Consider the following 20,384-nt stretch of genomic DNA (forward strand, 5'->3'; position numbering starts at 1 on the left):
CCATGCAAACTAAATCTCACATGGATAATTCCAACATTAGGTGCAGACACCTACATGGAATGCTCAGACTGTACAGCAAAAACTATGTATTGTAAAGCTCTTAAATTTTGCACATGCCAGATGTCAGTCCGTGCCAAGGAAGGGTTATGCCCAATAGCGACTCTAAATTTAGATCAATTGCAATATAAATATAAACATTGCATGTCAATCGTGGGCCATTACGTTGTAATTATATTCTTGTATATTCTCCTTCCAGAAATACCATGAAACTAAACAATAGTTATTGTGGCAAAAAACAGCGAAAGACATTAAACAGGTTTTATCTAGACATAGTAAAATAATAAAAGCGTTAGTTAGGATAAGCTTCGCCGGGGGGGGGGGGGGTAGCGTCAACCGTAATGAAATGGGCCAGGCACGGGAAAGTAATCAATGGCTATTAAGGTACACTTGGAGCTAGATTCCAATTAGTGTGCACTATGTTGTATCGCTTAGCAGTGTTGGCACACTAGAATACTTTTGTAGTCTTGATGGCAATTTATATGTACATGAAAGAACACCCGAAGTGCAAAAAGGTCATACGTAGTCTGTCAGATGGCAGCAATTAGATTCACTATGGAACGGTTCGACATAAGTAGCGCCAATGCAATCTTGACAGCGTTTATCCCCACATGACCTTTCAGCATGGAAAAGACAGTCACCCCACATAATGATGTCGCTCTGGAATCAGTGTTTACCAAGCGTGTGGGCCCAGTACCCATTCCAAGAAATACCCCACAAACTAATACTATGGGTCGTATGCTCAGCAAATCAGCGAAAAGAGATACATGTGCACACCCTGCGAGAAATAGAATAGCTCATCTTGTATTCATAAGCACCTCGTATAAACAGGAATTAGTTCAGTGCCACCGTAGACAACACATCGGAATAACCGCTTAAATTCCTTTAGAATAGGGTATATCAACAAGGTACAGCCTCTTAAAACGTCAGTCCTCATCTCAGTCTGGATGTGTGCAGACAATATATTAAGACCACTTCTCAATCGGTGCGTATCCTTAGTAAGCCTATGCATGGGAAACAGTATCTCTATATACCAGTATAAGGTCTTAAGAGTATACGTACAACCAAGCCCCTATGCACAAGAGTCTATTTATAACCACCTATACATAGCTAGTGCCACAGGTCATGCCCATTCCTCTACATATTCGCCTATATAGCTTGAATCAATTCGCCCCCTCAAAATCTGAATGCGTTATGAAGCCTCCATGCCATTAGCGGATCTTCCTATAACACCCACTTGTCAAGTGTCAGACCTCTTTTCGAACGGTGTATATAATGTTGACACTCGTTTTAGGTTCAGCTATCCAAACACCGTGCACTACACTACTTTATTTCGCAGATTGTCATGTACATGCGTGCAAAAAGTCAGAAGTCCTGCACACTCGAGTATCATTAGGAGGCTGCATGCCCCTACTGTAAACCCGGCCGCACCCATGTACCAAGCCTCACCTTGCAGGTCTTGTGGTCGAACCAGACGAGCGCATGGTTGCGGGACAGCACCTTGCAGTCGAAGGTGGCATTGCTCTGCGCCGGCCGGCAGCGAGCCACCGAGCGTCCGATCTTGACAGGCTCGTCCAGGTAGACATGGCGCTCCTGGAAAGGGTGCGAGTTGGGGCGGCAGGTGAAAATGGCCAAAGCTGAAGGCATGGGTGACAGCTCGCTCCGGCCCGGCACTGCCGCGGGGACAGAAGGGACGCCTTCCTGCTCCAGAGCGGGCCCGACAGCTGCGGCGCTCACCTGCGCATTATCCACGAACGGGCGGGGCCTGCCAACCGCCCCCCCGGAGCCCCATGGCCAGCGGTTGACACCAGCCGAAAGAGCCTGAGCAGCCTGCCTGCCGAGAGCTCAGTCCATCCCTGGAACACGGGCTCGGCAACTCCGGGGGCAGGCGGGGGACTCCGGGAGGCACGGGCTCCGGGGAGCGGGGCTGTGTGTGGGCGGAGGCTCCGAGGCTTGGCACGGGGTTCAGGCTCTTAGAACCGACTGTTTACATTCACCGACCTCCTCTTTAGACTTGTTCCTATTGTAACAGACCCGCCGGTCCATCCCCGGCCCTGCGCGCGCGCTCCCGACAGGACGGTGGGACAGTCGTGGGGCGAGCACGAAGGGAGTGACGCAAGAGGAGGGCGGACACGCAGTAGCCGGGAGGGCTTGGCTAACTTGTGCACCTCAACAGTCTTGACAGAGAAACTGGCATAGGGATGTGCACCGTCAGCTCACCGAGAAGACATCTTCAGCTTATAGCTTTCTGTGTCGACTAACCTCTACGAGAACGTTTGATAAAGAACATTGTTACAGGAAACATTCTTTTTCAGTGAACAATATTGTGGCTTGTTTTATTTTACGTTTCTCTTTGACGTAATTTTTGAGATTATTTTGAACATAATACAGTTTAAAAGATGTAGGTAAATGGAAATCTTGATACGCCTTTAAACATAAGTTGTTAATCTACTAAGGCTGTAGTGTGGACCGACGCAAGTTAGTTTGAAAGCCTTTTACTTGAACAGCGAAAGGCGCTGTTACAACATGGCCTTCAAGGATACTTCAGCTTTCACATTTCCCTTTTGTCCTTCTTCTATGGCGTTGCCTCACCTGGTATCAAATGTAAAACCGCAGTAGGATTGGAAATAAAAAGTGGACAATAAACCGGTACGTTTAAAGAAAATAAACGGAAATAATGATTGTAATATGATGCCCCTTTGCAACCACATCAATGAGGTGACTATGTTTACAGAGCAATTATTTTTATTATGGAAGAAAGCATCGACGAAAGTGGAATGGAATTGCACTTTATAATCTGGGCGTCAGTTTAGTAAGTTTTTTCTTGGTGAGCAGTTTTATCAGTACTGCATGTGGATTTGTAAGTGACAATTTTTATGTTTATTTAGTATGGATTAGTACATAATTATTTAACTGGGTTTTGTGAAGACTGATATTTATTCAAAGTAGTAGTAGCAATATGTTTATTTAAGATCATAGTGTATTAATAATTAATTCATTTATTTATTTTAGGAGTTTTGTATAGCGCTAGCTGGACCCAAGGGTATCAGAGCGATTCACATCAAGTAAATTATGTGCAAATAGGCAGTACAGAGTATAGTAAAACATAAGGGTTCGACCTGGGTACAGAACGAACAAAGGCGCAGTCGAGCAGAGGGGCAAGGAGGGTGCAGGTCAAACAAGACGAGCATCCAAAAAGCTTCTTTGTTCACACAGGACGAGTGTCCAAAAAGATTTCTTGGATCAGAGTCAGTGTCACCGGTCGTATAATTAAAGTTAGATTAGATAGAGTGCCGGCTGAGGTACATCCTTGGCTTCTATCAGTTCGCTCGAGAGTGGTCGAGAAAGAGGACTTTGAGCAGATTTTTGAATTTTGGAAATATGGGGATCGTTCTGATGTAAGGGGGGATGGAGTTCCAGATTTTGGGGGCGTTTCCTGCAAACGATTTTGCCGCGTTTTTTTGCTTGCGAGTTTTCAGCAGGATGAGTAGCAGAGTTTTGGAGCTCCTGAGGTTCCTGGACTGGCCGGCTCTTTTGAGTTTGGTGGCCAGGTATTCCGGTTTGCCTGTGTGCAGGGCTTTGTGGATGAGGCAGGCTGTTCTGAAGCTGGCTCGCAACTCAATTGGGAGCCATTTAAGTTCTCTGAGTGCAGGGGTGATGTGTTCAAATTTCTTAGTTCCGGTAACCAATCGGGCTGCTGTCTTAAAGGTTGTTTTCAGGGGGGCGAGGTGGGATTTTGCTGTTCCAGTCAGGGCTGCAATCCCAAAGTCAATTCTAGAGAGCACCAGTGCTTGGGTGGCTTGTTGAAGGTCTTTGGGCGGGAGGAAGAGTTTCATTTTGTACAGTAATTTCAAATTGAGGAAGGCACTTTTAGCGGATCCTGGAATGTGTTTTTTCATGTCCAGTTTGGGTATTGGGTGATACCTAGAGATTTTACCGAATCCGCCAGTGTGAGGTTACCATTGAGGGCGTCAATAGCTTTGAGCCATTCTGAAATTTGGGGGTTTTCGTCTTTGTTGGAGATGAGGAGTATTTCCGTTTTCTCTTGATTGAGTTTCAGGTGATTGCTTAAGAGCGAGTGTTGTACCTCTCTGATCGTGAAGTTGAGTTTGCATGTCGTCAATGGAGGTGGTTTCCAAATATAGCTGTGTGTCACCCGCATATAGGTGGAAAGGGATGTTGGATTTCCTAAGTAGAGTGGTAAGGGGTTCAATGTAAATGTTGACAAGCTGAGGGGAGAGCACTGACCCTTGAGGAACACCCCTGTTGACGGGGTGGAGGTTGGACTCAAAGTTTTACATTTTTATTCTTTGTGAGTGGTTGTGGAGAAAGGAAGAGAACCATAGGAGGACCGTCTCTTCAAGACCAGCCCTTTCTTGTAGAACCTTGATGAGCAGTTTGTGATCGACTGTATCGAATGCAGCCGATAGGTCTAGGAGGATGAGAAGGCAGCATTGGTCCGAGTAAAGTGACTTGTGTAGATCGTCTACGACATTGAGGATTGCGGTTTCAGTGCTGCAGCCTTTTCTGAAGCCTGACTGATGGGGATCTAGAAGATTGATGTTGTTCAAGTGTTGGGTTAGCTGAGGAAGTACACATCTTTCCAAGATTTTGGACAGAAGAGGTAAGTTCGATACAGGTCTGAAGTTATTCAGATCCTCAGTGTCTAGACCTGGCTTTTTCAACAGTGGAGGGACTTGACCAACTTTGAGGCAGTCTGGAACGACTCCTGAGCTCTGAGAGCTGTTAATGATCTTGCACCATAGCGGGGCTAGGACGAGCTTCAGGTCCTTGGTCAATTGAGGGGGTAGCTGATCCAGGGCGTAGGATGAGAGTTTAGCGATGGGGATTAGTTTGTCTATCTCTGCTTCCTGAATGGGAATGAAGGAAGACCAGTGTTTTGGGGGTTGAAGGAAGCACATTCGTTTGATTCAGACACCTGGATCTTGGAGGAGGGGATGAGATTTGTAGCCAAGTGAGAGATCATATTTGGCGATTTGTCGTTGAAAAAGATGGCAAAGTTTTCACATCGTTCATTGGATGCCTGAGTTGAGGGTGTCACTGGCTTAGAGGTTTGTTTCCTGATGATATTGAAGAGCTCTTTGGGTCGTTTTTTTGCGGTGTCTAGTGCAGAGCAGAAGAAAGATGTCTTTGTTCTTAATGTGCTTTTTGTAATTCATGCGGCTGCTTGGAGTTGATCGCGATGAAGGGCGGTGGGATTGTTCCTCCAGATTCTTTCTGAGGCTCTTAGATGTCTTCTTTCATCATTGATGTCAGTGGTGAACCATGATCTGGATGGAATGTTCCTGGATTTTTTTTAGTTTCAGAGGTGCAAGGCGATCAAGGTTGAGCGTCATATTGGAGTTGTAAAGAGAGGTGAGTTCGATAGTTGAGAGGTGATCAGTGATGTTGGGAGGAGCGAGCTTATTCTTTCTTCTAGATCAGCTCGAGGGATCTGAGCTGTGTTCTTAACCCATTTGGGGGGGTCTTGCTTGGGGTGTTGAGGTAGGAGCACTTGGTTGATGTGGAAAAGGATGATGTGATGGTCAGACCAGTCTAAGGAAAGGATGTGGTCGATGGTGATTGCATTGCTTTCGGCAATAATTGCCTAGAGGGTTGCTCCTCTGTGCTGTGTTTCTTCTGAGCAGTGTTGGGTCAGAATATTTTCTAGTAGGAGGTTGTTTAGGGATTGAATAAGCGTTTTTTTGTTTCATTCCATCTTAGATTGAGGTCACCTAGAATTATATTGTTTGAGTTACCGAGTGCGCAATGGGCAATCAAGTCAGAAAGGTGTTCTCCGAATTCGGAGGAGTTGCCTGGGGGGTGGTAAAGGAGATGGCAACTTGATTGCCTATTATCGCATGTCTTGATGTCAACTAAGAGAAACTCAAAGGAGCTATACAGGCAGGATCCAATTTCCGTCATGGAGATGTTATTCTTGTGAGTGATTGCTATGCACCTTCCCCTTTGCTCTTGTCTGTCTTGGTTGATCATTGTGAATCCAGGAGGCATCAGCATGTCCATGCTGGGGTAGGAGAGATTGTTGAGCCAGGTCTGCGTGATGAATGTTATGTCTATATCATGGGAGAGGATGGCTTCTGCTAGTTCGGTTGCATGTTTAGAGGCTGATCTGCCGTTTAGGAGCATGCAGTTAATGGAGGACCCTTCTTTGCTCAGATTCTTAGTAGATGGGGCTCTAGGTAAGTTGGGGGTCTAGGGTCTCTCATTGGAAGGTGTTCTCTTCAGACTCCCGTAATTACTTGAATCATAGATTTGGAGGAGGAATTAGAGGGAGAGTCATAGGTTGAGGCTAGGTAAGCCGCTTCCCTAGAGGAAAGTGCAGATTTTGCTCTTCTGGGTCTCTCAGAGTGATTCTCAGTACACATTCTGTTGGTCGAAGGCCAGGACCTGGGGGGGTCAGGGGGCCAGCTGGGAGAGCGGTACCTTGGCACGCCGGGATGGGTGAGAGTTGGCGGTGCTGTGGGGGGCTGAGTGGGCTTTCGGATCGAGACCAGGTTGGATAAAGTTTCGTTCAGGCCTCGGATCAAGATTTCAAGCTGAATTTCCAGGAGGTTGAGGTGCTGTGTCATGGTATCCAAGGTGGGAGGGGGGGAGTCTGGGGCAGCATTGCCCGAGGGGGAGGGGGGTGGGTCCCAATCATGGTGGCTGTTGGGGGGAGAAGCTGCCTGGTATGTCTCTGGGAGGGATCTTGGGCAGGGGGAGTACTAGCTCATGACGAGGGTTAGGCCTCGTGTGGCCTGAGGGCGTAGTGGGGCTGTAGGGAGACTGAGCTTGGGGTTGATGCTCGCTCCTGGATGGCGGGTTGGGATGAGAGAGGGAGCCTGGGTGGGATACGCTCATTTTAATTAAAAAAATCAAATGTTTCACAGCCATTACAGTTCGTCCTATAGCACAACTCACATCGTTTTTTGCATGTCAAATACAAATCTTAATGCATCTATGCAAAAATGTATCCCACATATGAGAACCGCGGGTTTTAATAAACAACGCCACAGAGATAACTAAAATGTAAATAGCCTAACATTATATTTACACTTGAACATCATTCCCTCCGTCCACAGTTGCAAATGCCTTACTGGTTTCTAGAACAGGCTCAATAGTAATATGGCAGCCTGGAGAACTCTATATGCTAACTGTTAACCCGTTTCGTGCATCGAACGTTTAGCGCCAGTGCTGAACGTTCAAATAAATGGGTGGGGCCGCGTCGGCCGTTGGACGTGCGCAGCACTACGGAGGTAGTGCTCACAACGGCCGACGGCAGCACTAAAGGGGTTAAGTGTAGAGCGTTGGGGCGCGTGATGCTTGGCGCGATGTGCCAGCCCGCTGCAGCAATAAACAGACGCTCACACTCAGCCTTGTGGTAGCGACGGACTGCTTAATGTGGTCCCGCCCTCCTTTATTTAAGTAAGCGCTCCACCTTCGGCGCAAGCACTGGGACCAGACATTTCCAGCGCGTGCGCCAGACTTAGGAGCTGGTGCGCTGACTCACCACATCCCATCTCAACTAAGTCCTTGACTGGATCACAAATGTCTCATAGTTCACTTACTTGGCAGGCAAAGTCCTTCAGGCAGGTGCTTGGCTGGGGATTGCTCCTCCGAGCATACCTGGGCTGGCCACAGCTGGACCTGGTTCTGTGGCCGTGTAGCTGGGCTGGTGTTGTGTCTATGGGGGCCCTTGAGTCGCTTCTGGGGCTCTCGGTGGGGAGGCAGGCTCTGGATCGTAGTTCTCTGCCTCTTCTGGCTCCGTTTGGGTCGCCCTTGGCTCTCCAGGATCGCTGGTTGCTCCAGCACAGTGTTCGGGGTTGACCACCTCTTTGAACCATGAGATGTTGCGGGTTACAACTTCTCCTTCCTTGTCAACTGTCATCATGGTTCCTTTCATGTGGGTCACAGTCCAGTAGCCATGTTCATAGCAGGTCCGGTACTTCCCTCCGGATTCCTTATAATGATTGTGTCTCCTCGTTGCAGCTGATGAGACACAGCTCTTCGGGTTTGGCTGGCCGTGATGTTGCGATGTTGCCTCCTCCTGAGGGTGCCTTCTTCATCAAAGGGAGAGGGTGTACACCCTCGGGCGATAGGGAGGCCATCGTGGCGGGACCCATTGAACATTAGCACCCACGGTGCCTGACGCGTGGAGATTTGAGGGGTGCTCTGATATTCCCGCAGGAATCTCTGTAGGTACTGTTCCGGATCAGCCTTCTCAGCCATGGCAATGCGTAGGGCTTTGTTGATTGTCCTCATAAACCGTTTGATCTCGCCGTTGGCTTGGGGTCATTGAGGGGTGATGCGTCTGTGCCGGATGGCATGACTTTGCATGAACTCCTGGAACTCATGCCCTTGGAATGGGGGTCCGTTGTCACTTCGGAGTTCTTCTGGGCATCCAAACATGGCGAATATCTTTTCCAGCACTGGGGCGACGTGGGAGAAGGCCATCGAGGGGACAGCTTCCACGACTGGGTACTTTTGAGTAGCTGTCGATCAGGGCCAGAGTAACTCTGCCATCCGGAAAGCTCCTGAAGTCCACGCTTAGCTTTTCCCATGGAGTCTTCCCATGCTCTTCGGTGTGGATGGGCATGGGTCTTTCGGGGCCACTTGTCACCTGACAGGAGTGACACCTCCGAACTGTCTCGTCCACACGGGGATCCATACCCGGGAACCAGCTTTTCTCCCGCATGCGGGCCTTCATCTTCTTTACCGCTTGGTGTCCTCTGTGGGCGAGTTGTGTCGCTTGCGACTGGAGTGACGCTGGGATCACAATCTGAGAGCATCTCAGAAGGATCTCCTGTTGGGTAACGCTCAGTTAATTCCTGACCCTCCACATGTGTATTAGGTTCTGCTTCTCTGGGCCTGCCCATGAGTTGGCTGATTGTAGGAACTGATGCCAGTGCCCTCCTTGGATGGCTGCTCGGACCTTGGCAATAACTAGGTTGGCTTCCCCTGCCCCTGCCACCTCTTCAAGGGTCAGTGCTCGAGGACATGTGAGAACCGAGATCATGTTCAAGTGGGCCTCCGTGGGGTCAGTTTTCTGTTCTTCACATCCGTCTTCCGTTGGCCCCGGGTGTCTATAGAGGAAATCGGCATGGTTTTTGCTGCCTGGCCGGTATGCCACGTTCATCTCGTACTGCTGGAGTCCAATGGCCCATTGTTCGATGCGTGGCGCGGGGGAAGAGGTGTGGCGCCGCGGCCAGGGCGACTGACTCCGGAATCTGGGGATCACGGTTCGATTCCCGGCTCCGGCAGCAGATTAGCCCAGCACCATGTGACTCTGGGCAATAGCTTGCTTAATCTTCCCAACGGCCCCCAGCGCCTAGAGACCCTTACGGGTGATTGTGCGCTTTACAAATGTGGATTATTATTAAATAACGGTACCGGGGGTTGATGGTCTGTAATAATCTTGAATGAGTGCCCACATATGTACAGGTGAAAATGCCGGCATGCCCAGTGGATGGCCAGGGCTTCCCTCTCAATCTGGGCGTATCGTTTCTCGGTCGGGGAGAGCGCCTTCCTGGCGTAGGCTAGGGCAACCCACCTTCCCGACTCTAACTCTTGGGTAAGGGCGGCCCGAGGCCTACGTGGCTGGCATCTACTAATATTTCGGTCCGTTTGGTGGGGTTGAAATACACCAGCATGGTGTGGTCGAGGAGAGCACTCTTGACTGCTTGAAAGGCTGCTTCTTCAGCCGGGCCCCATTGCCACATGGCATCGGCTCACGTGAGATTTCGGAGTGGCTCCGCGATGGTGGCTAGGTCCGGGATGAAACGGCCTCTGTATGTGGCCATTCCAAGGAAGCTGCAAACTCCGCTACCGTGAGGGGTGCCGCTGCGTTTTTGATGGCCTGGGATTTCCGGTGGTCGACCTGGATTCCATCCTGCGTGAACGTGTAGCCGAAAAATTCTATTAGTTGTTGGAACAGCAGAAACTTCTGCTGATGTAAGGTGACCTCATGGTCCTGGAGTCTTTGCAGCGTGACTCTCAGGTGCCGATAGTGTTCCTCGGCAGTCTGTGAGTGGATGAGGATGTCGTCACTCACGTTTAGTACGCCCGGCAACCTGACTAGGATCTCTTTGACTGGAAGATTTCGGCGGCTGACGATATACCGAAATTCAGGCGCTTGTACCTTCGGAGTCCTATGTGCGTGCTGAATGTGGTTTTGTACCGGCTTTCTTTCGCAAGCGTCAGCTGGTGATAGCCTGCATTCAGAATTTCGAAAACCACCTGGACCCGTTCAGGTCGGCCATGATGTCGTCCATGGTCGTCATAATGTGGCGTTCGCGACGAATGGCCTAGTTGGGAAGGCACATGTCAATGCAAAGTCTTATTTTCCCTGGTTGGCGAGGCTTTTCATCGATCACCATGGGGGACACCCATGGTGTCGGCCCGGAGATCTTCTCTATGACCCCTTGGTCCTCTAGCTTCTGCAGCTCTTCTTCCACTAGCCGTCTGAGGTGGAAGGGAATCCTCCTGTGTCTCAGTGCCGTCTGCATGACAGTCTGGTATATGTGCAGTTTGATTGGAGCCTTTTTTATCCGTCCCAGCCCCTTCGAACAGACCCTTAAATTGACTTGGCAGATCTTTAGTTTGGTCGTCTTGCAAGCTTCTGGCCAACTTTACTAGTCCCAGGTCTTCTGCTGAGTGGCTGTTCAGCAGTGTGTCTGCCTCTTGGTTGATGACGTGGATGTCAACCGTGATTCCGGTGTTTTCTGACTGCACAGCCACGGTCATTTAGCCTCGGAGGGGTAATCGCAAATACCTCCCATAGGCGAAGGTCTTGGTCTTTGAGGGCTGCAGCTCTGGTTTGGGCTTCAATTTTTTATATTGTTGAATGCCCATGAGGGTGACGGACGCTCCCTTGTCTAGCACTGTATTGACTTCTGACCCTGCTATCAGTACCGTGCACCGGAGTTGGGGACGCCACCGTCTTTTCAGGGCTTGGCTGATGAGACTAGGTATGTCTCTCCTTCCTCATCTGACGAGGTATTGTCCGCTTTGTAGACTGTTGTGCCCATCGTCTTTCTTCCTGTCATGGATGATAACGAGACGCTCGATAGTTGACGGACCAATTTCCGCATAGGCTTGGGTTGCTTGCCTTATTTCGTGGTGCTTTCTTTCTGCACACCGAGGCAAAATGGCTCACAATCCCGCAGTTGGTGCATGTCTTCCCTTGTGCTGGGCATGACTGCGGGGGATGTTCCTCATAACCACAGTACCTGCATTGACTTTCGGGGTTGGCGGTGGTCGATCTCTTGGTTTGTGGGACTTGGCCCACATCCTTTGGCATCAGCGCGTTCAGTCTTGACGGCGACACCCTTTTCTGTGTTGCGTATGAGCACCAGGTCCATTTCCTCTTCACGCACGGCTAAAAGATCGTCGGACCGTGCCAGGACCAGTATGTCGTTCACCGGTATGTTTGGCTGTCTTAGGATGAGGCCTCGCAGGACCTTACTGCGGATCCCCAGAATCAGTTGTGCCCTGATTTCTTCTGTGGCTCTGTCCCCTGCGAGGTGAGTGCTAGCAAGCTCCCTCAGCCTTTAGTGAAAAGAGTCCACTGATTCTCCTTCCCTTTGCCTCACTTGCCTCAACTTAAAATGCTCGAAATCAGGATTCAGTTGCTGGTCAAAGTGTGCGTTTTTTTGCAGCCACTGCTGCTGCGTAGTCCTCAGGGGGGTCAGGTGGTGGGAGGATGTTTGAAGAGCAGATATATTTCCTCTCCAGCATAGTGGAGAAGTAGTGAGCGTTTGACAGCACCATCCGTCTCCCTGGTGGCGATGAAATAATTCTTTAGGCGGCTGAGCCAGACTGTCGCGATCCTACATGCTAGGAAGGCAAGGCATGTATACACACATCATAGGCTTCTTATCTGTATGCATGGGCAGCGGTATAAATGGTATGGGAGCCCGCTGCTCTACATTACCCAGAAAGTAGCTGGGCCTCTCAGAGCCAAACGGAACTGCCACTCTTAGAAACGCCTCCCATATAAGCACTTCCTGTGCAGTAGGAAAGTGCTTGACAATCTCGCCCTGAGCTTCTTGAAGAGAGCGGACGTTTCCTCCCCGCTGGAGGAATTAGTTGCTGCATTTCAGTTGGGGTGCTGTCCGAGGAATTCGAAAGACCCGTGAAGTACTCGCGTGCTTCTTTGAACTTTGCCCGACTGACGACCCGTTACCCTGCAGGGGAGCATTCACAGGTACTGTGTTTTCCCGAGAAGGAGAAGCGTCGGAACGATTCACTCGTTTTCCCTTTCCGCATTAGTTTTTGATTTTGGTTGTGCGCGCTGAGCGTACGCAACGCGTTCTCTCAAGAGACCCTCCGGTGGCTCCTGGAACTGTGTGGGTGCTGTTACTGACAATACGCTGTGCCTGAAATAACAGCGTTCGGAACCTTTCAATGATTACGCTATTACCAGCTGTGAATTGAAGAGCGTTGGAGTGGCTTTTTTACTATTGACTCTGATTCATGTCTAACTTTTGCTGTTGACCAGTCCATCAGTGACAAGAAGCTATATAGCCTGTCATTACGTGAGAGATCCTATTAATTACTGCCGGGCTCCTTGTGAGTGAAAGAATGAAAACATATTGAATACGCTGTATGTGGCTATTTGTGTTTACATTTCATGCTTGTCTCTTGTTTTTTTTTTTGTTTTCTATGCAGTGCATTTATATAAAAGGAAGAGAATTCAAAACACCTAGACCAGACCTAGGAAGCAAGAATTCCCGGCAGTACCTTTTGTTATTTTGTCCCCTTCCCTTTTCCTGGGGTGCTATTTTCCATAACTGTGTTTACCATACTGTGGGGAGTAGTGTTCAGGTGAGGAGGGAGGCTTCGCTACACGACATCATCCCCACTGGCTGCTAGGAAGAGGTTAGTGGCGTGTTTACTCTTTCTTGTGCTACTGACAACCTGACACTGACTTGCACCTCGGCGAGGCTGTAGAGGGGTCCACCGACTCACTAAATGGAGGCAGAACACCTGAGGGAGGGTCTTGTTTCGCGGCTCATACTGGGGGTTGCATCCTGTCAGGAGGAGCCTGGATGGAGACCGAGTTTTGCATGCCCTGTTGCTCGGCCCTCACTTGTGAAAGAGATCGGTTCCGGCATCCACGGGGTTAAGGAATTCCTCACACCCTCTCCTCTACAGGATGACGCAGAGATCACCTGTGGGGACGACCAATCAGGGCTAGGAGAGGCATGAAAAAGGGACCTCTCGCGAGAGAACGGGGGAAAGCGGAAGCAGTCGAGAACGGAGACAGTGCATCCAAAGACGCCAAGGAGGAAAAGCAAAAAGATCCCTGGAGACCGAGAAGCCTAGGAGAACCGGAACTCGGAGCGCAAAGAACAGACCACGCCGCTGCCACTGAAGAACCGGAGACGTGGAGCGAGGACTGGTGGATACCCCTTGGAGACACAAGTTTGCAGCCGTAACTAAGGAGAGTTACGGCATTGGCGGTGAGTGAAAGGAAACCCAGGTGAGAGGAAGGGAACTGACTTGCGGGCTGGGGTGGACGTCTGCTAGCTGCAGAACAGTCCCGTTTATACTTTGTCTTGAGAACTGTGTTTACTTTTGCGTTTCCTTTCCTTAATGGGTTCTCTTTTCTTTTGATGATTGGGCCTTGAGTCTCTTTGGTGCCCTGGAGTGGCAAAGGCCGTACACATAACTATCTCGAACCGGCCGTGCTCCTATCCTCTCAAATCGGGATAAAGAATCGCTGTTTTTTACGTTACCTTTTTCCCTCTTGCAACCCCTTTCAAACCCTGCACGTCCCCCTCACGTGTCACACCATCGTTTTCTACTGGAAAGCACTTTCTGCACCAGGAGTGGTTAAGGGTACCGTAGAGATACGTGTGCTAGAGACCAGAAGACTTACCGCCACTTTGTTTCTTATCTCTCCTCTGAGTATCCTGGCGAACCACCGCCGACGAGGAAAAATCCAAGACCCCGAAGGCAGAAACTCTCCACTCTCGAACAGTGAATGAAACCTCCCCATCCAATGAACAGACTGTACATTACACTGAAGACCCCGACTGTGTATTAACCGTTTCCTACCATCAACCATACAATACTAAGTGTAAAAATAAATCCTTTATCACCATTGCTCAACCTATATGGCCTCCTAGCTTTCATTTCCAATCCTCCCTCCGACACGCCCCTTCTCCCTGATCTCCCATGATGCCAGCTACTGAAATGTTTGTATGTCCCAGTGAGGGTGCAATGCCCAATGGAGTGGGTCCAATGTATTGGCCACTGGGACCGGGCCTACTGGGGGTCCTGCACGGTCAGTGCCTGTGACCTCAGCCTTGTGGCACGTGGTTACTCTCTGCCGAGCGTGGGAAATGCCTTGGCGCGTCCAATGCACGTCGTGCCCAACTCACTAGTGTTGGTGTGGGCATGTCATGCTATGCCACTGTGCGGTACCGGTGGGCGCAGTCTGCCCGATTATACAGCTACCCGGTACTTCTGAGGACAGGCAAGAAGCCCCCTGCCTCGTGGTGCAGCTCGTGCTGGTCGGCTGGCTGCAAAAGCGGTCCTCTGTGTGGTCTGTGCACTGTAGGGGCGTGGCAGCTACCCCTGCTGGGTGTCCTGGAGCGTGGGCCGTTCCGCTTCTCGTCTCCAGTGTGTAGTGTAGAGCTGGAACGCGTGATGCTTGGCGCGCTGTGCCGGCACGCTGCAGCAATAAATAGACACTCACACTCAGCCTTGTGTTAGTGGCAGGCTGCCCAATGAGGTCCCACCCTCCTTTTTTAAACTACGTGCTCCGCCTTCTGACGTGAGCGCTGGGGACGGACATTTCCGGCGCGTGCACCAGCCTTAGGAGTTGGTGCGCTGACTCACCACACTAAACAACCCCAACACACCAGCCCTTGCCTTCTAAAAAACAAAAGTAAACCTTCCCAGTGATTATTAAGATTTATGCCTATTCTGAATTTTATCATCAAATTGTTTATTTCGGGTACAGCAAACCATAAATATAGTAGTCATCTATCAACTCGATTATTCCTCAGGAACGGTTTGATGCTAAAAATGGGCCCACCTCTCGATAATTCTAACACAGAGGAACTGTAATAGCACAGGTATCTGGAACGATCATGAGGGGGTAGGAAAGGGTAGGAATGAGCTGGGAGGAAGGCTACAATGCAAATTGTACAGATAATTGTGGATTTCTATTAACCTAAACCACCTAACAAACATGTACTGGTTTGTGTACCTGTAAATAAAAATAACATGTCAACCATTCTGTATAGAAGAAAACATCATTTTCTAATTCTCCATCAAGGGAAGGATTGTCTGAAAGAATAGCAAACAAGATGCAGTCTCAGTGATAACTTTGACAGGATGTATGTTTTCTGTACCACCTAAGAAAGAAACATCTTTAGCATATGACATATATATGTATATGTATACACATCAATAAGAAAACAGTGGACCATTTCACAGGGTAAGAGCAGAATGACGCCTCTTGAACCCCCTGCTAAGAGGAAGCAAATAAACAATCACCATAACGTCACAAAAGAAAATGTTATATCTTTTTTCCGGTAGAATCAAAATAAAAGGAATTTTTCACAATTTGCATAATTGTCGTGTGTCTCGATTCTTAAACAACATCATGTATTTTTTTTATCCCTGGTTAACTGTCACCAAGCATTTCCTCAGCGCAAAGTCAACACTGTCGAAATGACACCAATACTCTCCACGTGCCGAGAACAATTCTCTGAGGTAGGCTGGGCTGTAATTCTCCAAAGCTGTCCCAGGCTGAGCCTCACTCTGCACAACACAACCAGACCGCCGAAGGCTGAGATACTTCTGATAATGTCAACGATCCATGCAGTGAAAGGAAAGGGCACCCTTACCGGTCTGAAAACTTGAAGCTGCAGCGTCCGTAGTGAGCTAGTTGGCAGCGTTCATTATTCTTGGGCACTTTACATACTGTCATGTTCTTCCGGGTGAACGCTTTCTTCCCCAGACATATGCAGTCACTTCGCTTTGCCCCATGGGAACTGTAGTCCGTACAGTGTGATTCTCCCTCTCCAAGCGCCAGACAACGACCGCATTGAAAGAAGGAACTTCCTGATTCTTCTGTGAGGTGCAGAATCACCACCTGTGTTGGTCAACCTTTCGGAGTCTGTGGGAGCTCAGAAACAGCGGACCGGTCAGCTTCATTGTGGTGCCTGCAGATGCAGGGGAGTGACTTCTTCTCTCCAAGGGAGATTCCTTCAGATGTCTTTGATCACCATAGGCCTGGAGAAGAACCTGTATGGAGCACAGGTGACTCAGAAGACTGGTAGGACGATGAGACCAGGAGCCGAGGATTCTTCCAGGTGCAGTCTCAGTTCCCATAAGCGAAGTCCAGCGAAGTTCAACATGCCCATACAGTTAAAGATTAAGTGGTTTGAAATCTGAATCTTGTCCCACGACGAATCTGAAGAGCCACCCACAGTTAAGCCCTTAAGTATGCTAAGGAAAGGGTTGGGATGATTCAGGGGTCCCTCCCCGAGGAGAGGCTGGACAGTGGGACAGATACTCCCATGTCCTTTGTCCAGTTTCGTGCCAGAGCGAGAGCCAATGTCTCCCTGAACTGCTTCCAACTGGAGTATGCAAGGAGGGCACCATATGTGCCCTTCAAAGCAGTCCAGTGGTGCTTGCAAGCGCCCCCACCTCAGCCTAATACACTAAGTCCTGTCTGGGAGGTGGTCACACTTCCCTGTGACAGCAAACCTATTGTTCTACCTTCCCCTGCTTGAGCTTGGCTCAGCAGCAAGAGGGCAGAATCATGTCTGTGGTCAGCAGCAGCCCTAGCTTGCTGTCAGACTCTGGAAGACTGGTACCGTGAGCACAGGATGCTTCCCGGAGGAGCCCCACAGTGCATGTAATCATACCTCCAACATCATTTACAGTGTTTGGGTATGATTCCAACATGCCAGGGTTTGTTACAGCCAGTTTATAGTTAGCATCGCCTAATGACGCACTATATATATCGTAATGGCTGACACACTTACAATGCCCGGAGAATGGACTCGGGGTTTGTAGGGATGTCCTGTTCATGCAGGGGCACCCTCACACTTATAACCAAGCAGGATAGAAAGGCCGGCCTTAAGGGTGATTTATAGGTTTTAACTGTAGTGACCTCAGATATAAGAAAACTTATATCTGTCGTATTCCTTCTTGGGTGGCAAACGTATAAACCTGATGGCCAAAATTTGTTGGAATGCCGTCAAGAAGGTGTGAAAATTATCCAGAAGAGGGCTGAATTCAGATACTAAAGGAAATGCCCATGTTAGAGCTCGCCAAATGAATTACTCACAAGGAATCTTGTATCTGTGATGGGTCGTGTTTTTGATAAATGTTTATAGTACCGTGGGAGCATTGTATGGAACTGGGACGTTGCACAACTACACAGACTTCGTCCCCAAACAAGGCACCCCTTAAACATTGTTCCTCTTACATGCACACATTACCTGATATGCCTGTGTTCAGTGGTCCCCACAGGGAACAGAACCCTCCACGCATGAGCTTGTACACTCCCTCTCTCTGATGGGAGATGGCAGACACCTTACCCACTGGCTTTGCAAGGGCATACGTGCACATTCCACGACGTCCCTGGCACACTTACGTGAAAAATGGAGGCAGGACCTGGGCAGGGAATTCCAGGATAAGGAATGGCATCAAATATTACCTCTCCCTAAAAAAATACCCTGTAACACCAGATTTAAATTAATCCAATATATGATTGTACATAGACCATACCTAACATCACATAGACTTCATTGCATGTTTTCAGAAATGCCAGCAAAATGCCCGAAGTGTGTAGACCCAGACGCAAACCTGATGCACATGTTATGGGCATGCCCAGCACCGTCATCATCCTGGACATACGTGATAGATGCGATAAGAAGGACTGCAGAAGGGCTGCATTTTGACACATCTGACAGGTGTTTACTAGGCTTACATCACCGTTCCAAAAAGCATAAGGTACAGGTGAAATTTGCCAGTATGGCACTGTTATTGGCCACAAGAAAAATAACTAGAAGATGGAAATCTCCAAACCCACCAAGCATACTGAGTTGGCGGGAAGAAGTGATACACTGGAGGAGAGCAGAAAGTGGTGCACCCCGAAGGGAAGAATACAGGGGACTTCGCAAAACACCGATCTCTATGGAATGGGACACACTACTTGAATCCTTCAAAACTATAGATGAACCGCTCACGCATGAGCTGCCTTCACAACACAACAGCCCTACGGACCCGTAGAACTTTGAGAAACATGGCACTCTGCATTACCACCCGGACACCCCCCTTATACCCACCTGACAAAAGAAATTACCATTAAATATGCTAGAAGTAGAAGATAAAGCATGTGAATAAAATACTAGACATATCATGCACCAGACAAAACAGAGTACAAAGTGAAGGGGGATGAGGGATACGTTTTGAAATAATAAGCATCATAGACTGGGATAATATAGGACTGGAACTTGCCTCAAGAACCTCAAATGTCGATGGTTGTAATGTACATGTAATATCTTGGACAAAATACATATATACGGGAACCGATTTGTACTGAAAAAAAACGTGAGTTCCCGGTTAAAACATGTAATGGATGTATTGATGGAAAAACCAATAATGTTTGTTTGAAAAAATCTGTTGTAAATGGTGCTTACACAGGCCGCAATGGCAGGCCTGTAGTCATAATTTGAGTGGTCTCTCAGGGGTGGCATACTACATGCTTCAGCCCATAGGGGACCCCTTCTGTAACTATGCCCTGGGTACCTTAGTACCATATACTAGGGACTCACAAGGGTACACCAGTAGTCAATCTTTGGGGTACCTAAGTGCTCACCATGGTTCAATTTAGGGAGGAAATACAAAGACTGGGGTCCTGATTAGCAGGATCCCAGTCAGACTAGCCATAAAGCATTGGAATATAGCTGGAGCAATGCATACGCCAAGTGGCATCACTCAGTATTCCATATTCCGAATGGCGTTCTGAAGGCTGTTTTCCATTTGTCTTCAGAATGTATTTGAATCAAATGATATGCACCACTCAAGTCTAGTTTGATGGGACTGAGTTTAGATGTTCCCTTCTCAGGTACAAAACACAGAGAGGCACCCGCTGGTGATTTGGAAAAAACAATGAGACCATTAGCCAAGTTGTCCCCCTTAATAATCATTTAAGGCTTGTCCTTCAGAGAAAGATAAAGAACAAATTCTACCATAGGGAACAATTGCATCTGTAAGATTTCAAAGGCACAATCGAAAGGACGATGACGCGGTAACTCTCTGGTTGCAGAATCTTTAAAGACATCCAAGTGTTCCCGACAGACCTCTGGAACTTCTGTTAGATGAGCGACGGAGGGAGCAGAGTTCTCAGAATGAACTTTGAGAACTTCTAGACTGGAACAATCCATGTTGCAATAATGAGCGCAAAAAAGAGCGTCTTGGCAGTCAAATTAATTTATGCTTTGTGTCTATTCATCCAGTTGATTCCCAGAGTTATTGGATAGCGAGGAGAGGCAATTAGGTCAAAGGAGATAAGCTGATAATGGGTGGCTATTTACAAGGGTAATGTCTTCAATTAGATCCGGAAGCTACTGAAGTACCAGCTACAGCTTCTATTGCAACTGGAAGCTTCTTTTTTAGAAAAGGATTCCGAATATGAGAGGCCCACTGACTGTCCATATTCACGTTCAAAGCTCCTCAATCAATAGGAATTGAAACACCGATGGAACCAGTCTGAACTAAAAGTTCACCTTGAAGACGTACGAAGCAGTAAGACTGCAATGATGAAAGCAGGATTAGGTGATCTTCACTCATATCTAATGCCTACACAAGGGGCCAGCTCCTTAGTTTCATGACTTTGGTGATGGACGAGTCAGTCTTACAGAGCAGAAGCTAAGAAGGCGCCCATCCTCTGTTAGAGGACCTTTAGTAACTCAAAGCATAGCCTCTGCAACTTTTTCAGTTTTGGGTGCTTATCTGAAGGGTGTTCTGATGGTAGCTTTTGTCAGTTGCTTCCTTTTTTCTTGACATCTTTCCTGCAGATCACTGTCAATCTGGGGGACTAGAAAAATAAAATCGTGGAGGGTTGAGAGTCTGGTCACCCTAGCAAGCTCATCTTTCAACTGTTCTCTTAGCACGTTTCAGAAAAGGATGAGTAAGAGTCAGTTGGTCCAATCAACCTCTCTAGCAAGGCCTATGAACCTTGCTATATAGGACTGCAGGTCCCTGGAACCCTGCGAAAGCACTAGAATTCCTTCTTGGGGGTCAGATTATGAACCTGATGGCCAAAATTTGTTGGAATGCCGTCAAGAAGGTGT

General features: G+C 48.5%; 2 protein-coding genes across 9 annotated transcripts in view; one reads left to right on the forward strand and one right to left on the reverse strand.

Annotated features, from left to right (window-relative positions):
* Nucleotides 1–2,200, reverse strand: part of SLMAP (sarcolemma associated protein) — a 1,084,481-nt gene extending 1,082,281 nt beyond the window's left edge. For all 8 annotated transcript variants that reach the window (XM_078661565.1, XM_078661566.1, XM_078661561.1 and 5 more), the window contains exon 1: nucleotides 1,507–2,200. In XM_078661565.1, coding sequence (XP_078517691.1) covers nucleotides 1,507–1,704 — 198 coding nt within the window. In that variant the 5' untranslated portion in view covers nucleotides 1,705–2,200. The remainder of the gene's footprint in view (nucleotides 1–1,506) is intronic.
* A 533-nt stretch (nucleotides 2,201–2,733) lies between these two features.
* The window catches only part of DENND6A (DENN domain containing 6A), a 412,594-nt gene continuing 394,943 nt past the window's right edge, over nucleotides 2,734–20,384 (forward strand). The window contains exon 1 of the mRNA XM_078661568.1: nucleotides 2,734–2,775. Within this exon, the coding sequence (XP_078517694.1) occupies nucleotides 2,746–2,775 (30 nt within the window). The 5' untranslated portion in view covers nucleotides 2,734–2,745. The remainder of the gene's footprint in view (nucleotides 2,776–20,384) is intronic.

Source organism: Lissotriton helveticus, chromosome 9 (genome assembly GCF_964261635.1).
Source record: "Lissotriton helveticus chromosome 9, aLisHel1.1, whole genome shotgun sequence".
Taxonomy (NCBI): domain Eukaryota; kingdom Metazoa; phylum Chordata; class Amphibia; order Caudata; family Salamandridae; genus Lissotriton; species Lissotriton helveticus.